The sequence below is a fragment of the Pinus tabuliformis genome, chromosome 1_1 (genome assembly GCF_031772625.1).
Source record: "Pinus tabuliformis cultivar Carrire ecotype Pingquan chromosome 1_1, CPIR1, whole genome shotgun sequence".
NCBI classification, from domain to species: domain Eukaryota; kingdom Viridiplantae; phylum Streptophyta; class Pinopsida; order Pinales; family Pinaceae; genus Pinus; species Pinus tabuliformis.
Genome location: NC_142297.1, coordinates 549832783 through 549852789, shown reverse-complemented (window position 1 = coordinate 549852789; position 20007 = coordinate 549832783). Strand labels below are relative to the sequence as shown.

The 20007-nt window shown below is 41.9% G+C and overlaps 1 protein-coding gene and 1 non-coding gene across 3 annotated transcripts in view; both read left to right on the top strand.

Moving 5' to 3' along the window:
* Positions 1-16584, top strand: part of LOC149214300 (neutral ceramidase 2-like) — a 117732-nt gene extending 101148 nt beyond the window's left edge. For both annotated transcript variants that reach the window (XM_089392268.1, XM_089392267.1), the window contains exons 8-9: positions 15658-15827; positions 15955-16584. In XM_089392268.1, the coding sequence (XP_089248394.1) occupies positions 15658-15827; positions 15955-16503 (719 nt within the window). In that variant the 3' untranslated portion in view covers positions 16504-16584. The remainder of the gene's footprint in view (positions 1-15657; positions 15828-15954) is intronic.
* TRNAK-CUU (transfer RNA lysine (anticodon CUU)) lies at positions 1080-1152 on the top strand. Its single transcript has one exon. It is a non-coding gene; the product is annotated as a tRNA-Lys (tRNA).
* Positions 16585-20007: the final 3423 nt, after the last annotated feature.

The window sequence follows — 20007 nt, the reverse complement described above, 5'->3', positions numbered from 1 at the left end:
TTATTATTAAGCAGTAGCAAATTATGAATACATCTCTGAATACCTCATAGGGTTATTTAGTTACAGAGAGAAAATTGATCCAGGCCTTGACTGATTGCCCCCAACTTTTCTGGCTTCCTCTGCACTGCCTTTATGCAGTATCTGCGTCAGCCCAACAGCGAGCTCTCTGGGGATTGCGTCAATCCTCTAGTTGGTTGATTTTCTGCCCAGGAGATTTGATTTCTTTCCCGGTCTCAAACCCTAGCTCCTGGCTTCTGAAACTCGAATTCCCTCTGCAAATTTCAAACTCCTCACTGGCTTCTACGCTGCCTCTACGTGGCTCTGCGTCAACCCCTCTAGCTAAGCGCTGCCACTGCTAGATTATTCTCTGCATCTCTCTGCTGATGATTCTCTGGCTGAGAAAATCACTCTCTCTCCAGAAGCTATCCCTGCCCCTCAACTGCAAGAAATCTCCTCAATTGAATTCCCTCTTGAGAACTTCTCACTTCAGAAATTCGATCTCTTGATCTCTCTTGTTGTATTTTCCAAATGACCATCAAGCTCCTTCTTATATCTTTCTGTTGGACAACCAACGACCTAGATTAACTCCTAATTAAAGGCTCAGATTGTTTGGCTTGATCTCCATCTTCTTGTAGAAGTTACACCCACAATTAGATTAATACCCATTAATATTTTAATTTCCCTAAGTTTAGACTTAGGAACTCCGTTATAAATATTAATTATTTTAATAAAATCGTTTCTGGGTGGAATTTCCCAAAATAGTTTCTAGGTTCTTTGGAATGGATGTGCCCAAGCCTCCTTGCAAAATTTGAGGTGTATAGCACATACAATGCTACCCCAAATCAACACTTCCTCTTAGCGAGGAATGTGCTTTTTTTTCTTCTTCACAACAAAAGAGAACAAAACACCTTCACCAAACCTGGCTGGTACAAATTTACAATTGCTAAGTCTCAGGCCGGAAATCTTGACCAGCCTGGAGAGATTGAGAGGCTTGGCCCGGGCATAGGATCTTTTCATGCTCAAATATAGCATAATGATTTGGTTCTTTGATTACGCTTCCCTCACCATAGTCATAGTGAGGGCGTATAGCTCAGCTGGTAGAGCATTAGGCTCTTAACCTAATGGTCGTAGGTTCGATTCCTGCTATGCCCACGCCTGCTTGACTGATTCATACAGTGACCCACCCGTTAGGGTCCCGTTCGGAACTAGAGCAATACTTTGCACCTTAGCAATATATAACTACTGCATGCTCTGACTCTGAAGCATCTTCCTCTGCACTACTGATGTCTGACATGTTGTCCACCAACTACCACGCTGCTGTTGTAACTGTGCTGTTGCTGACACTGCCACTGCCAACACTGCATCCATACTACAACTCCCTATCAAGTGATGCATCTGTGCTGCTGCTGCTAGCACTGCCACTGCTAACATTGCATCCGTACTGCAACTCAGTTGATGAAAGAAGAAGCTCAAAAACATCCAAAATTACTGAACTAATTGTGTTTAGTGTGATACCACGTGAATGCTGGAGCCTGACTATTGCTAGTCTTTGCGTTGCTACTGACCTCTGCTTTGTGCCATCTGCACTGTTGCTAACTCTGCTCTGCGTTGTTTAGTCTCTGGCGCTCCCAACCACTGCAACTGTCTCTCCGACACTCCTCGACCCCATCCGACACTAGTCCATCCTGCGACTGCAAAATTGGGCTCTCGTAGAATGGTATTGATCCAAGAGGTGGACTCCTCAAGGATCTTGCCCATCTGTAGCTCTTTCGAACTACAACTCCAAATCAGCCCACCTCACTTCTGGAGGTATCTCGGCTGTCATGGTGAGCTCCTCTTCGATCTTCGCAGGCGCAGCCTTCAGATCGTGTTTTTTGTCCTTGTCCTTTTTCTTCAAAGGGCATTGGGATGCATAGTGGCCCAGCTCGCCACATCTAAAACACTTCACCTTGGAGATGTCCTTTCGTCTCTGTTTCCCCTGCTGTCCCTTCGATGCAAGGGCTGCATTATCCTCATCCTCCTTGGGCTTTGACCACTACGGTTGCTGCTTCCGTCAAGTTTGACCTTTACCAGATCTCTCCTCAGATCCTCTTGTTTTAGAGCCCACATCTCATCCCAATTAGGCAATGCTGCTCTGCCCAGGGTACTCTGGACAAAGACTTACCACTCATCTGAGACAAAATTGAGGGTCAGTCTAACCAACCTTGAATCCTGAGGTGTATGCCTCACAGCAGACAACTCATCATGAGTTTCCTTCAGCTTTGTGAGGAATGGATCCACACGCTCTCCCTTCTGCATCTGAGCAGATCTCAGCGTCTGCTCCAAGTACATCTTCTGCTGCTCAGAAAATTCCTGGTATAACATGGCCAAGGCATCCCACATCTCCTTAGTAGTTTCTCTGCTAACAATGTGGCACACCACGTGATCCTTGACTCCATCCAGGATCATCCTCTTGGCCTTTGCCATCTCAACTCTATACTTTTTCAACGGATCTGCATCTGCAGGTTCATCCACCATGCTATCGACGTACGTCTCAAGGGCATGCTCATCTAGAAGGAAAGACATTCTAGCCTTCCTTATGATGTAGTTGGATGCTCTATCCAACCTGTCCTAGTCCCTCAAGCCATTGGTTGTCATATCTGCCAAAATGTCGAAAATCCCCTTTGTTTTTCACTGTTGTTGCTCATCCAATGAAAAAACAGACTTCTTGGTGGGAAGTCTGCTGCAGAAAAGTTCCCTCAAGGTGCTTCTCTTCCTTCTCCTGATGTTTTTAAGCCCAACAAACGACTTGCTGAAAATCTGCGTCCAACTAGCTCTCTCATGCTGAGGCTTCAACGTTGCTCCCTCTGTCCCTGCAAAAATTCGAATTGGAAGTCCTTCTATCCGTCGACTCACTCGGAGAGAGACTGTCTCGAAAATCTGCGTCTCGGCTTGGAATTGCGTAAGCTCTCTAGGGGTTTCGAACCGCTGCCTCATGCAACTTTTTCGAACTCCCTTCTTTTGCTTCAATGCTGGATCTATTGGCTTTGCTCTTCTTGCTTCACCTGCACTGCTCTGATACCATGTGAAAATTCCTACACTGGAATCCCTACTGTAGCAAAGTGATGTTACTCAGCTATGATCGTTTATTATTATTAAATAGTAGCAAATTCTGAATACATGTCTGAATACCTCACAGGGTTATTCAGTTACAAAGAGAAATACTAGCAAAAAGAATTGTGAGGTTACCTCACACTATCACTAGAAATCCTCACTAATCCAGCCCCACACTAATTGCCCCTGACTTTTCTGGCTACCTTTGTGCTACCTCTGCGCAATATCTATGTTAGCTCAGTGTCAACATCTCTGGGGACTGTGTCAATCCTCTGGCTAGTCGATTTGCTGCCCAGGAGATTTAATGTAGGCCTCTCGGTCTCACACCCCGGCTCCCGGCTTCTGAAACTCCAATTCCCTCTGCAAATTTTGGACTCCTCATTGGCTTCTGCACTGCCTCTGTGTGGCTCTTTGTCAACCCCTTTGCCTTAGCGCTGCGATTGTTGGATTACTCCCTGCCTCTCTCTGCTAATGATTCTCTCGTTGAGAAAATCACTCTCTCTCAGGAAGCTATTTCTGCCCCTCAATTGCAAAAAATATCCTCAATCAAATTCCCTCCTGAGAACTTCTCACTTCAGAAATTCGATTTCTTGATCTCTCTTGGTGTATTTTCCAAATGACTCTCAAGTCCCCCCTTATATCTTTCTGTTGGACACCCAACGACCTAGATTAACTCCTAATCAAAGGCTCATATTGTTTTGGCTTGATATCCGTCTTCTTCTAGAAGTTACATCCACAATTAGATTAATACCCATTAATATTTTAATTTTCCTAAGTTTAGACTTAGGAACTCCATTAAAAATATTAATTATTTTAATAAAATTGTCTCTGGGTGGAATTTCCCAAAACGGTTTTTGGGTTCTTTGGAATGCATGTGCCTAAGCCGCCTTGAAAAATTTGAGTCCTAAAGCACATCCGATGCTACCCCAAATCAACAACATGGAGTTTTTCCATTTGGATGAGGCATTCTCAAGATATTGTTGGTCAAAGGAAGTCAAACAGGGTGCGCAGACTTTTCTAGGGCATAACAACTAGGGAATTGCATATTTTTGGACATAAGGATATGGCAAGGCAGTTTTTCCACGTGGCATAACAGAAGTAGATTTTGTCAAAATTCGACATATAATATGTCAAAATTGGTGCACTCATCAAGAGGGACAAAACTCATGTCTTTCTTTTTCCAAATTTCCAAGGACATTAGAGATCTTGAGAGGGCCGAATTACACTTATTATTTCTTGGAAGGTCCATTAAAATAAAAAATAATAGTTGTTATAAAGTCAAAATAGTTGTTGGAAATTTCTATTCCCAAGATAAAATAAAAATAAAGGCAAAATATAGTTGTTGGGGGTCAAAGAAGACTTTTTCAAGTGGAGCGAATTTCCAAGGGAGAGAAGCATCATTTCCAAGGCAAGTCGAGTTGGCTAGACTGGAACGTTGGAGATGACTTGGCACTATTCTATTATTTTGTTGACTTTCGGATCCTTCTCCAAGGGAATGTTGCATTGCTTGGGGGAAATTTATTCTTCTTGACCCATTATGTGGGAAAACACATTGTAATAAAAATTATTTTCTTAGTGGTTCAACTTAGTCTCCAAAATTCTAATTGGTCAACAAGTCGAGATATTAATATTTTATTGGAAAGGGAAAACTAGCCGTTAGCAGTGTGTTCCTTAAATTGCTAGCTCCCCTCCCATTTGTTGTCGTTGATTATGAGATCACTTGATGCTATCCAATAAAGAGTGTGAAAATTCTATCACTGTAGCAACTGATTTACTTTTCCTACTTATTTCACCATAAGTTATTCATGAAATTACTTCAATAAACATTAAAATAAATACTGTTGCAGATATCACACCATAATACAAAAACAAACATATGCACAAGAATCAACACATTGACACAGTTATTTTGGACTAATGTCCCCAGAAAAACCCAATGTGGGAAAACCAGTGCAACAAGGGAGGATTTTATTATTTAGCAATTTTCTAGTACAACAGGGTGCCAAACTGGCTTACCCACAGATAGACAAATTTTCCAGCACTTATTCTGAACCCAACGTTAGACCTACTAACCTCTGCGTGACCTGAAACCCTCTGCGTCAACCTATTGAGACTCTGCGCAGCCTCTCTGGCCTTCTGCGTCACTCGTGCAGCCTCTGCGTGGATGACGTAGGCCTTGTTGGCTCTGCACAGTCTCTGCTGCCTCTACGTGGCTCCCTCTGGCCCTGCGTCTGCCTTTTCTGCCTTTGTGCTGATTTCCCGTCTCTCTGTTCCTTACCTGCTGCCTCTTGACTGCTCTCCAGACCACTGGTTCAATTTCTTAGCTAACCCCGCTCCAAAAATTGAACCAGCTGGTCTCCCTCAGTCTATTGTCCAAGTGATCCTCAAGCCTCCTCTTATACTTTCTTCGTTGACAGATCAACGACCGAGATTAAGTCCCTAATCAACGGCTAAGATTAGATCTAGCTTGATCCATGACTTTTGGACCATTCTCACACAGTTTTATATTAATACACATTAATATTTTATTTTCCTTAAGTTTAGACTGAGTGACTCCATTAAAAATATTAATTATTTTAATATTTCCCAAACTGTTTAGAATCTGCCCAAACCCTTTCTGGGTATTGGAGATCTCATGTGCCTTAGCCTCTCCACCAATTTTCATGGCTAGAGCACATCCGATGCTACTCCAAATCAACACTCCCTCTTAGCGAGGATTGTGCACTAGTAATACTCCTCACTGAGTATCTCCTTGATCATCCGGCATCGGTCCCTATGCTGATGCTAAGCCTCTCTGCCCAACATCCTCTGCACTGTTGCATCCTGTACTGTTGCCCATGAATCTTCTACTGCCACTGCTGCATCTATACGACAACTCCTTCTGCATCCGTGCTGCTGTTGGTTCTTTCTCTCAATACTGCATCCGCACTGCAACTCCCTCTGCATCTATGCTGCTGCTGGTCCTTTCTCCCAACACTGCATCTGCACTGCAACTCCCTCTTCATTCGTGTTGCTAACACACTCATTTCTACTTCTGAAAGGGGTTCTTTACCATCCCCATCTTTTCCCTGAAGTAGTCAAATTTTGACTTTCCAAGGGCCTTGGTGAGGATATCTGCCACCTGTTCTCCTGTAGGAGTGTAGCTCAACTGTACAGCTCCTCGTTGGACACAGTCTCTGACAAAGTGACACCGGATATCAATATGCTTCAACCTATCATGAAACACTGGATTCTCAGAGAGTTTGATGCAACTCTGATTATCGCACATGATCATGGTCGCCTCCATATTTCTTCTGAACAGATTCACCAACAATTTTTTAAGCCATATGGCCTCGCACGAAGCTGTGCTTGCTGCCATATGTTTTGCCTCAGATGAGCTCAGAGCCACGAACTTTTGTTTGCTACTGCACCAGGAGGTCATTCCTGATCCAATGTTGAAACAGTACCCAGAGGTACTTTTCCGATCCACTGAACTCCCTGCTGAATCTGCATCAGTAAATCCACTCAACTTGATATCCTTCCCCTTGGTGTATAATCAACTGTTCCCTGTAAATACCTGAGAATGTGTTTGGCTGCTGCCCAGTGTGCCCTCTTTGGTTCCACAATGAACTGACTGAGGGTGTTGACAGCTTAGCGAATATCTGGCTTGGTATTGACCAGATACATCAGGGACCCTATGAGCTGTCGTTATAGGGTGGGATCGACATCCTTGTCTTCTCATGCATCAATCTTCTTCCAGTTGGTGATCATTGGCGTAGCCATAGGTCTACAGTCTCCCATCCCAAACCTTTTCAGGATTTTTGTAGCATACCTCCCTTGCCCAAGGAAGATTTCTCCTTTCTCCTGCCAAACTTCCAATCCTAGGACGTAGTGCATTCGTCCTAGATCCTTCACATCAAACTCTGTGGCTAGATTCTTCTTGCAATCCTCAATGAGTTTGGATGATCCTGTCAGAAAGAGATCATCCACATATAATACTAAGATAAGCGGCTCGTTCTCTACGACCAGATAGTAGAGATTCGGATCCGCATCACTCTTGACAAACCCCATCTTCTGCAAGTAGCCATCTATTCGACCATACCACGCTCTCGGTGCCTGCTTCAGCCCATACAAGGCTTTCTTCAGTCTGCATACATGAGACTTCTTCTCATGAGTTTCAAAGCCCTCTGGTTGTTCAATGTATACCTCTTCTTCTATTACCCCGTTCAGAAATGTCGTCTTGACATCCATCTGATGGATCTCCCATCCCATCTGGGCTGCAAGAGATATCACGGTCCTAATAGATGTATACCTGGCTACCGGGGCGAAGGTTTCCTCATAGTCAATCCCTTCCTTTTGAGCATACCCCTTAGCCACAAACCTAGCCTTGTATTTCTCAACACTGCCGTCTGCAACATATTTGATCTTGTAGATCCATCTTGAACCTACCATAGATCTGTCTTGAGGCCTTGACACCACCTCCCAGACATCGTTCACCATTATGGAGTTATACTCCTCTACCATCACATCTAGCTAGACTTGATGTTGAGCTGCCTCCTTGAAACTGGCAGGCTCTCCATCCTGAGCTACTAATGCCTGATATCTGTCTGGTTGTTTTCGCTCCCTCTTACTGTTCCTTGGCTCACTGATGAAGTTCTTTGCATCATGCAGAATCTGACGAAGTTCCCTGCTAGTTCTTCCTCTGCCAGCAGGTGCTTCTGTTCGCTCCTCCTCCTCATCCTGAGAATCTTCTTGACCTGAGGAAGAATTCTTCACTTTTGTTGGTTGAAGAGGCATGACCAACGGATCCTCTTTCGACTGCTCCTCGGAAGGCATTTCGCGAGATCTTCTGAAAGCTCTATCCTCCATGAACTTTACATCTCGTCGTACTACTACCTTCCTGCTCCCTGGAAGATAGATTCTGTATGCCTTAGCGTTCTCGCTATATCCCACCAGATATCCCTTTTCTGCAGTTTGATCTAGCTTCTTCCTCTTTTCTTCGGGTATGCGGCAATATGCTAAACTCCCAAATATCCTGAAATGACTGACTCTAGGCGTCTTCCCAGTGAAGACTTTCTCTGGAGCAATCTTGCCCAATGCCCGATGAGGAGTCCTGTTCTGAACGTAGACAACTGTGTTGCATGCTTCCGCCTACAGGAATGTTGGCATATCCTGATCATACAACATGCCCCTAGCTACTTCTACAATAGTCTTGTTTTTCCTTTCTGCCACTCCATTCTGCTCTGGATTGTAGGGAGCTGTCCACTCTCTTCTGATGCCCTCCTTAGCGCAATAATCAGTGAAGTCCTTATTGACATACTCTCCACCATTAATTGAGTGCAAAACTTTTATTTTCTTCCCATTTAGATTCTCCACCAGAGCCTTGAACTCCTTGAATCAACAGAAAACCTCATCTTTGGTTTTCAAAAAATAAAACCAAGTTTTCCTTGAGTGGTCATCAATGAAGGTAAGGAAATACTTGGCATCACTGAGAGCTTTGATGGACATAGGTCCGCAGATATCTAAGTGTATCAATCCTAGTACACTCTTGGCCTTGTGTTTGTTCCTAGGAAATGCTGCCTTGACATACTTTCCTAGAGCGCATCCCCTGCATACATCATCTCTTTCCATACTCAGATTTGGAACTCCTGTTACAATGCTCCTGAGAATTCTTAGAACTCCATCGTGCAAGTGACCCATCCTTCTTTGCCATAGTTCATTCAAGTCCTTGTCCCCATGACTGCCTATTAGTGCCATTGGTGATTCTAGTTGTAATCTATCAACCGATTACTTTTGATCCTAATCTGCACTTTCTTTTTCCAGCTTGGGTGTTTCATGTATACCTTTTCCTTAATGAAGTAGACGTCATAGCCCTTGCCTTGTAGTTGTGACACGGAAAGTAAGTTCATCCCCAATCCTAGCACATGCAGCACATTTGTGGCATGGAACCGCTCTCCCGATTCTATTTGAAAAACTATGGTACACTTCCCTACTGGAGTACACTTTGCCTTGTTCCCCATGGGGATCTGAAAGTTCATCTTCTCTTTTCGATATTTTGAGAAACACTCCCTGATTCCCGTCATATGCCACAAGGCTCCACTGTCTATATACCATACTTCTGATGATGCAACACTAGTCATGCACACCACTTCTTCTTCTAACCTGGAAGCCAACATAGAGAAATCAAAATCTCTTTCTCTTGTGCAATCTTCTGAAAATCTGTGTGAGTCCCCTGAGGTGGATGCCTCTGCATCATGGTCTCGACCCATCACTGATTTTTCCTTTCTGTCTCTGATTACTTGCTTTCATACCATGTGAAAATTCTATCATTGCAACAATTGATTTACTTTTCCTACTTATTTCACCATAAGTTATTCATGAAATTACTTCAATAAACATTAAAATAAACACTGCTGCAGATATCACATCGTAATACAAAAACAAACATATGCACAAGAATCAACACATTGACATAGTTATTTTGGACTAATGTCCCCGGAAAAACCCAATGTGGGAAAACCAGTGCAGCAAGGGATGATTTTATTATTCAGCAATTTTCTAGTACAACAGGGTGCCAAATTGGCTTACCCACAAAGAGACAAATTTTCCAGCACTTCTTATGAACCTAGCATTAGCCCTACTGACCTTTGCATGGCCTGAAACCCTCTGTGTCAGCCTATTGAGACTCTGCGCAACCTCTCTGGCCTTCTGCGTCACTCTTGCAGCCTCTACGTGGATGATGCAGGCCCTATTGGCTCTGCGCAGTCTTTGCTGGCTCCCTTTGGTCCTTCGTCTGCCTTTTCTGCATCTGTGTTGATCTCCCATCTCTCTATTCCGTACTTGCTGCCTCCTAACTGCTTTCTAGACCACTGGTTCAATTTCTCAGCTAACCCCGCTCCAGAAATTGAATTGACTAGTCTCCCTCAGTTTGTTCTCCAAGTGACCGTCAAACCTTCTCTTATACTTTTCTCGTTGACAGATCAACGACCGAGATTAAGTCCCTAATCAATGGCTAAGATTAGATCTGGCTTGATCCATGACTTTTGGACCATTCTAACACAGTGTTATATTAATACACATTAATATTTTATTTTCCCTAAGTTTAGACTTAGGAACTCCATTAAAAATATTAATTATTTTAATATCTCCCAAACTGTTTAGAATCTGCCCAAACCCTTGCTGGGCATTGGAGATCTCTTGTGCCTTAGCCTCTCCACCAATTTTCGTGGCTAGAGCACATCCGCTGCTACTCCAAATCAACAAAGAAGCCATTTGGAAACTATTCTCTTTTGTGTAGTGGATTAATTTTTCTATGCTTTGTTTTCTTGTCTTTAGCATGTATACAAATTTATGCTTAATGAGCTAACTTGCAGGTTATATATTTTCTAGCACAAGTATTTTTCAAGGTTCATTAGTAGCACCGTTACATGGAGAGTAAACTTTTACTCTAGATATCATCAATAACTCACGATTCTCTTGCATTGGACAATCCCCTTAGGGGGAATCTTCAATTGAGCTTGTGGGAAATTGATGGAAGATGCTTTGTAGCAAATGGGGCATCTTAAAGGAGTAGAATCTCTTGGTGGAGCTAATATTTTCTTGCAGGTTACTCAATATTAGAGAAAGTGGGATAGTTTCACCCCCAACTCCTCACATGTATCTAGCACTCAAGGTGAAGTCGATATAAACAAAGTTATGATTGTTATCCAACTGAATGGTAAGCTCTATGGTAAGATAAAAATTCCATTCATCAACCATCAATAAAAATAAAAAATTTCCATTCACTTTCAACACTTTTTACTCTTTTAAAATTCTATTGCTTGTTAGTCATAATTTTTACATCTTTTAATGTAGTGAACTAGGTTAATTTCTACACTAGGGTTTCGTAATGATTAGGGTTTAAGGTAGGGGTTTCTTAACAGTTAACAGTGATATATGATGCAAACAATGTATTTTGTGGTACACAGTGTCAATAATTGTAACATAGTACTGGGCAGAACGAATAATCCAATTCAATATATAGTAATTCATACAATCCAATCTTTAAAACCTGAGCTTGACAAAACAATGTATTTATAGATTAACCACAATTTCAACAATGTAAGGTTGTTTAAAGTTCACTTGAGAGAAAAATTTAATCATAAACTGAATTCTATAGAATTGAGATCAAACCTTAAACCCTAACTAGAAGTTTGGAACCAAAGTTGTAAAAAAATTACGATAGATCAGAAACTATCCTTTAGCTCCTCCTTTGCTTAGGATCCACTGCCACAAGAGCTGCAATTCCCTTCCTTTTCGTCATTGTTCTGCTTCACGTCTGCTATAGGGGCCCCTAACTAGAAGTTTGGAACCAAATTTGCTACAAAAATGACGATAGATCCGAAGCTATCCTTTAGCTCCTTTGCTCAGGATCCACTGCAACAAGAGCCACAATTCCCTTCCTTTTCATCATTGTTCTGCCTCACATCCGCTATAGGGGAACGAACCTGTGAGGGCTTTTACAAGGTTCCACCGCAGGGTTAATACACTGATATTTGTCCTTAGAGATTCTTGGATGGCACAAACTCCAGCTCGGAAGTACCTCTCCGCATTAAGCCACCAGGTACGCAACACGCATAGAAATCTGCAAGCAACCACAGAGAGATTAGATTCAGGTTCCTGATGTCTGATGTCAACAACAAAAGTCTGCAACTTAGTCACAAAACCGTGGAATTGCGTCACAGGGAATCCTAAATCAATGCGAGGTTAACCACAATCTTGTCACCCTTCCTACTTTGCTCCAAAATCCCACTTTCATCCAGGATACATCTACCTCAGAAGATTAAACCCTTCGCTATGATAGAACATCAGTTTTGGATGAAACAAAGACCTCGCTTCCTTTGATGAAACCCTAGAACCAGGATCCTAGTCAAACATAGGAGTTCGCTGCCACTAAGTGCAAAATCAACCAAAACCTTGATGCCTTTTAGATGTTTCCTATACCATAACAAAGACCAATACCCAAATAATTCACCCAAATAGGAAACTTGTGCCAAAACAAAGAGGAGAAAGAGAAGGATGTCAACTAGGGTGGAATCTTTCACCACCAAAAACCCTTAGAGCTAATGCTCAAGAAACAAACGAGATGATCCACAATGATACTCAAGGGGTATCTTCTTCTTAATTGATTGAGTAAACTTTACTCCAGATGTAATGTTCCTTTTTCTAGTGTTCCTTATGACATGGTTAGGATGGACTTTTAGAGTTGGGGGCAGATAGGTCACAGGTGCAGGTTGGTGTCATCAGCGGGCCCAGGGGCTTTTAGAGGGGTTTTGAGGAGTTTCTATGAGGTTCGATGGCATTCGCTTGGTATATTCCATCATCCGCACAATTTGCCTTTCGTTTCGGTGCATTTCGACAACTTAAAAAAAATAGAGTTATTATTGGGCCTGACTCAATTAATTACACTTAAGGTGGCATTCCGGGAGGAATACTTGACAGAACACCTTAGTGTAATAGCTCGTTGGAACCAGAACGAGAAGATTTACAGGATATGATGGTTAGATGTGAGTTTCAGTGACTTGAGGAGACATGGTGGCCAATTTACCCTTTTCCTACATTAAAAAGAATATTTTAATTGAAATAAAAGAGGGAAAAGTGCTCCATGATTAAAATAATAATAAAATAGGAGGTTATAAAGGGCTCCATTAGATCTATAAAAGAGGAGGATGCCATTGGAGGACATCTTGGATTATTGATATTTTCTATTGGTGAGGTTTGGAGAACCTAGTTCCCAACTTTGCTATTGGTGAGGTTTGGAGGCCTACTTGACCTAGAAAATTCAAAGGTCCATAGTCATAATTCTACCTGACTCCAATCTCCCCAAAGGATTAGGCACTCGTCCACCCAATGGTGATCACCTTAAACCTATTCTCCTTCTCCCCTTTCCTCTTCTCTAGGTCTAGTCCTCTAGTTCACTTCGGGCATCAATTATTTCACGTTCTAGCAATCCAAATACTTTGATTTTTGGTCCACAAATGCGCTAGTGTGTCGTCAAGAAGCCTCCGAATTTCATGAGATTTCGGCAGTGGGATTTTGAGATATCATAAGCCCTAGCTCGAAGACCAATTCTTGTCGTTGATTTCTCTTAGGCTAGAAACCTCACTGGGATCTTTGCATTGCCTTTTATTGAAAATTCATTCCTTGATCCCTTTCCTCTCCCTAATTAGGTCAAGCATATCATTGGTTGCTAAATCCTATCCCCTTTACTTAACCTCCGGTCCACTTGGTCCTGTGTGGTCCCATACACTATCGAGGTTAATTCTTTAAAGTTCACCTGCGACCCAAGTTTCCACAAGAATTCTAGGGCTTAGGAATCTCCTTTATAAGGCACATGCTCAAAACCTAACCCTTGAAATTCTTCCCAAGCCCTTCCTTGAGAGCCTTCCATCTTGTCTTCCAAGACAGGCAAGCCATATATTTGAGCCTCTCTGGTGAATAGGCTTCCAGGATCACCCCTCGCCCTATCATTGGTCCATCCATTTTGTAATCTATATCATAACGGGTATCGTCCCATCGACGAAAGTTAGTAAAGAGTAGGGAGTCTTAGCCGAGGTGACAGTGGGCTATCTCTCCATTGTTGCCCTTAGGCTAGTAGTAGCCCTTCAAGGATCCCCTTTTAGGACCCCTGCTAGTTTGAGCAGTAAGATGCTTTATGCAATTTACCCAATTTAGGTATGGGAGAGTCATCAACTACCCCTATTAGGTACTCCCAAATGACAATGGAGGAAACGGCCCTAGGAGGAGGAACAATTCCTAGGTTGACCTCCAATTGATAGTTGTATATGGTAAGTGGTATGGTCAGGGGTGGGCTTCATAAGTGGTGTCAGTCTTATACATGGGCTATGTAAAACCATCATCCATGAATACCATTATGGAGGGAATGCTTTGTGGTCAAGTTACCATTTCGTTGGCCTTTGTTTTTCCACCCCTTATTTAGCCTTATTACTTTTCTTTGATTAGCTTGTTTTGCAAGCTTCATTGAGTTTTTATCTAAATCCCGTTTCTCGTATGTGCAGTTCATTGCTTGTACAGGGTTGGGTTGTTCTTTAAGTTCCTATTACTTTGATAATCATGATATGGATGGGACTAGGGATGATGGTCTCATATGAGGTGATAGAGCTTAATTGAACTTGGCTTTTGATTCTATGATTCATCCTTTGCCTTTATTTTACATTTTAACATTTATCACTTCCTCTTTTGTTCTTTCTTGCATTAGGATCGAGCTATGGGCATTTCAGTTTCCTTCTTCTCATAGAAACTAGTACAAGCGACTGATAAGAACCAACTCAATAGAAGGAAGAATGGGGAAAGGGATGACCAGAAATTGTCATGCATGGAAAGATATGGACACACTATCTCTATCCAGGCCTCCTATTTGTATCCCTCCTTGACAAGGAAAGAAAAGCCCTAGGGTGGTTACACTTTGACTAGAAGGAATTGATGGCCACAAGATGAAATAAGGCAACAAGCATAACTTCAAACTTCAAAGCATCATGATTCATTATCTGAGTTTAACCCATGATCCTTACCTAAATTCCTAATGCATTAAATGTAAACACTTTGTATGAAACAATGGCTAAAGTACCTCATGTGTATTGAACCACCATCATCGGATGAGAATGTTGGTTTGGTGGTTGGGCATGATATATATATATATATAAAAGACGCATCTAAGGGGCTGCTGTCCATGGATAATGCTGGCCATCATCTCTGTGACCACTTCCTACAATGTGGATCATGGAAGAATGATCTCCTCTAGTTACCCCTAGGTGAGAGGGGGTAACAAGACTTATTTCTTATTTTATAAGAAAATAAATCTACCTGGGGTTTCTTGTGTTTCTTCGTTTCTTTTATTAAAAAAATGTATTTATTTGTATCTTTTATTGGTAATATGTTTTGGAATCTTGTTGGCGCTCAATATATCCCCTTTGTGTTCCTTGCAAAAACTTCCTTGTTTAGCATTTAAAAATGCCTTTAATAACATGCTCTGAGAAAATGGAGCATGACTATTCTGTTCTTTTTCTAAAATGTCGTTATCCTCTCTTTCAGTTTAAGACGTGTCATAATCTCACAACTTAGTATATCTATATCATGTTTGCTCTAGTATAATCTGTTTCGTAAGCCATTCCATCAGCTTCAAGGTCAGAGTGCAGGGTAATCTAGATTTGTTAGATGGGCCAGGAGTGAAGTTAACAAAAATGGGAACATCGTGAAGATGTTCCAAGTTGCAGTTGCTGACCACACCCTATAGGCTTGCGTGGAATTTTTTGAATATAATATAGTAGTTAATTAATACACCCTGACTTAGCTATCTAGAATTTTCTCGACCTCTTAATATTGTAGTTTTGTGCAAATTATTGCTTCATTTAGGCGTTGAATGTTCTATCATCAATATTTTCACATTATCTTGTTTCACATGCTACTGTTACTATGGAAAATCTGAATTTATATAACATGGCATCAATCACTTATACTACAATGCTTTCTTATGTTTCATCCCTCAAGATTGTCCTTTTTCTTAACAGTGTCAATTTTGATTTGCAGAGTTCACAACGATGGCTGGCAGGCGCCTTAGGGAAGCTGTAAAGGAGACACTTCTGACCTATAAAAGTGGAGAGTTTGGTCATGATATACATGTAGTAATTGCAGGTCTTACCAATACTTATTCTCAGTATGTAACCACATTTGAGGAGTACCAAGTACAGAGATATGAGGTCTGCACTTGCCTAAACTAGAATAAACTCGTTTTCATCAGAGTACAATAGAATTCCCATAATATCAACATTCATTTCCAGAAAATATTTCTTTCATTAGTTAAACACTTCTGTAATGCTGTTGCAGGGAGGTTCAACTTTGTATGGGCCACATACTTTGAGTGCCTACATTCAGGAATTCAAAAAACTTGCCATTGCCATGGTGAATGGAGAGGTAGTAGATGCAGGTCCATCACCACCTGATCTTTTGGACAAGCAGATCAGTCTTCTTCCACCAGTTATTGATGACATGACACCTCTTGGCATAAACTTTGGTGATCTCAAACAGGATGTTCCCAAAAATGCTTCATATATGAAAGAAGACATTGTGGAGGTAACCTTTTGGTCTTCTTGTCCACGTAATGATCTAATGACAGAGGGAACCTTCTCTCTAGTAGAGTTGTTACAGCGTAATGGGGATTGGAGACCTGTCTATGATGATGATGATTTCTGTGTACGTTTTAAGTGGTCTCGCCCAGCTCCCCTGAGTGCTTATAGTCATGCAACCATTCGATGGGAGATTCCAAAAACAGCAACTCCTGGCATATACCGGATTCGCCATTTTAATGCAGCCAAAAATTTGATTGGTTCCATCCAGCATTTCACTGGTTCATCCAGTGCATTTGTTGTATCTTAGTACATAGAAAATATGCAACATGTCCATGTACATCATATGATTAAAATATTTCTTCATCTGAATAAAGCACTATTTATTAGATATCTAGTGTAAGATTCTACCTGTTTTCTGGCTTGCTTTACATGTCTTTATTGTATGTGGGCGTATGGACGAGCAATCTACTGGCGCTTTTCTTGTTTGCTGGGTTGCTTTACATGTGTTCATATGGGCCTTGGTATTTGTGGTGATAACATTGACAACGTCCACAATTTTAATCTTATTGGATTTATTATCCTTAGTGTGTGGGATGTTAAACATTTGGAGGCAGGGGAACTTCCCTTGTGAAAAAGATACATGTGAGGATTCTTCAAAAGGAGAAGCTGATGAGTCATTATCCATAGGGCTCTTGTGGGAAGGAGCCGTTATCTTGCTAGTGTTATTGTCTTATTGTTTGCCTATATGAATGACTTAAATTTTCCTTCTGATTTTGAGATGTTTTTGTAATTTTATCTTCATTTATATTGTGGCTCTAGTTTAGTGTGTATGATGGAGTTGAGCCTAATATGGTCATCCATTTAGAGGTGGGTTTTACCTTTAGTTGTATCTCTAATCCCTCTATGATTAAACATCTATCTACAACATCTTGGTATAAATAGGGTTGGGTTTCCAGAATCTCATAGTGCACATGGTGTTGTGGTGCATTGATAAATAATTGATATAGCTAGTCAATAGCAAAATCAGTTGCACAAAATTGAACAACTTCCATGGAAATATGTTGATATAAAACATGCCATATTGATGGAAGAAGAAGGTGATGGAGAAGGAAAATGACTAGTTCGAAGAGATTTGTAGCAACACAGTACAAATACAATTAGAATAGTTACATCTACCATACAACATATCAGGACTGGTTTTAATGTGGATTGAGATGGTAATAACAAAGAGTTTAAGAATTATGGTGATGAGGAGTTTGCAGGTAGCTTTTTTTTGTTACTATTACCTACTCACATGTGGGTAACTCCCAGGGGAAAAAAATTCTCCCACGTTTCAGCCTGCCAGCTTACATCCCTATCATGATCCATAGGTAGCCAACCTCATATCCCTCTCATCTGCTCTCTGGCCAATGCTTTCTTTCATCTATCCTTATTGCGGATTCTCCTTCCCTTTAAATCGACCTTAGGAACAATACAAACATGCCCAAACAATCATGCTGTCACCTACAGCAATGTGACAATATCACAGATCCTCTGTGCAGTAATATAATTACCCTTGCTGCGGTTTAGATTCATTTTCCTTGTTGCGTCTAAAGGTCCTTTCATACTGTGATAAGGGCTCCTTTATCTATGGCTTTCCTCCTCCTTTAGGACTGTGACTAGGGCAGCATTAGCTCCTCTTTTCTCTGCAACAAGGGCATAGCTTGACCCTCCATTCTCTGCAGCCAGATCACTCCTAGTTGGACTGCAGATGAGGGCTTTTCAAGAGCAGCAGATCAGGCCTGCGGTTAGGGTACATTATGACAGCAGATTTAGGGCATCATAGATCAACATCAAAGGGTCTCTTCTAGACCTCCGTTTAGGGCAGCTTAGGGTCTCTTCTAAACCTGCGTTTAGGGCACATTGACAACGTCAGAACTTCTCCTTGTTGCGTTATAGAAGCCTCATTGACTGCGTTAAGGTCTCTCTTCCATGACTGCGTTAAGGGCTAGGGCATCTCCTCTAGGGCAACGTATATGCCTTCTCTTCTAGGCCACTCTTTCCACTAAAACCCAAACGAGTGGAGAGAGGGATCACAAGAGATGAGTGACCAAATGACTTGAAGACCTCTCCTATTTATGGTGAAACGTTGAGGATAGGTTGGGGTAATTTGGTTGTTGGCCGACTTTGACGAATTGTCACATAACACAAATAAATTCATATCTCTATGAATACATGTTGGAATCGGATGATCTTTAGATCAATCTTACACCTCTCGACGAGAGGAATCCAAGAAAAATATCGGCTGCCATAAATAAGAAGACCCACATGGAGTTTGGCCCTAGTTTCCGATTTTAACACTCCCTCTCAACTGGGAGAACTCCATCTACTAATCCATCTACCAGTCTGTACTATCTTTGCCATCAATGCCCTGCACTTTGCCATCAATGCCCTGCACTGTTGAACTATGAAGAAGATGAAGTGATCGAGAATGTATCATACCATTCTCTATTGACCCAAAGTTAGTGCTATATAAAGAGAGTGTCTCATACCACTCTTACTAATCCGAAATCAGTTCCAAATAGAGAGAGTGTATCATACCACTCTTACAGTTCCAAATAAAGAAAGTGTCTCATACCACTCTTACTGACCCGAAGTCAGTTCCAATTGATCCTAGATCAATATCATCCTAGCATAGGGAGTACGGTACTACACGATGCGTCCATCAGTAGTAATATGGTCCCTATCCTCATTTCCCTGCTCATTGGCCAAATGAGAGGTACTTCCCATGAGTCCTAGACTGCATGGGTAGGATGTCTCAGTAGGAGAAGGATGAACCACTCATCCTGCCTACATGTCGCCATGGGGTATCCTAGGGGAAGGCTGAACCACTCACCCTGTACACAACAAATCACTAGGGGAAGGTTGAACCACTCACCCTATGACTGTGTCTCAACAGGAGAAGGATGAACCACTCATCCTGCCTACATAGCAAACCACTAGGGGAAGGCTGAACCACTCACCCTATGGTTGCTCATCGCTCCAAGAAGTACCCCAAGCCCCCGGAGCTCCCAGAGTTCAATGTCCATATCATACAAGACCCTTAGGAGAGGGTCTCTCCACGACTCCTAGTCGTTCTTAGAAAGTCAAGAATTTGACCTTTCCCAGGGGCTTCATTTGAATATCAGCGACCTGCACATTTGTCCCAATGTGATGGAGCCTTATTGCTCCTCACTGTACCATATCTCGGATAAAGTGGTACCTGATGTTTATATGCTGGGAGTGATCATAGAACACGAGATTCCTCAATAATCGAATCCCACTCTGGTTGTCACAAAAGATCACGGTGGTATCCATCACATGTCCAAACAGCTTACTGAAGAGCTTCCACAACCAAACATCTTCACTGAAGGCCATACTCTCAGCTATGTATTCAGCCTCAGCGGTGCTCAAAGCAACTGAATTATGCTTGCTGCTCATCTAGGATATCGAAGCATAACCCAAAGAGAACCAACACCCAAAAGTTCTCTTGTGATCCTCCACACTGCCTACCCAGTCAGCATTAGAATAATCATGCAGCTTCACATTTCCAGCAGTGTATCTCAATCCATGAGAGATTGTGCCCCGAAGATATCTCAAAATATACTTGGCACCAATCCAGTGAGGCTCAACTATATATGAGCTCAACATCCTAGCTGCAAAACATATATCTGAACGAGAGTTCACCAAGAACATCAATGCTATTATGAGTTGACGAAACTTAGAGGCATTTCCCAAATTAGGGCCAACAACACTACCACATAACTTATTAAAGTTAAGCTCCATCGAGATA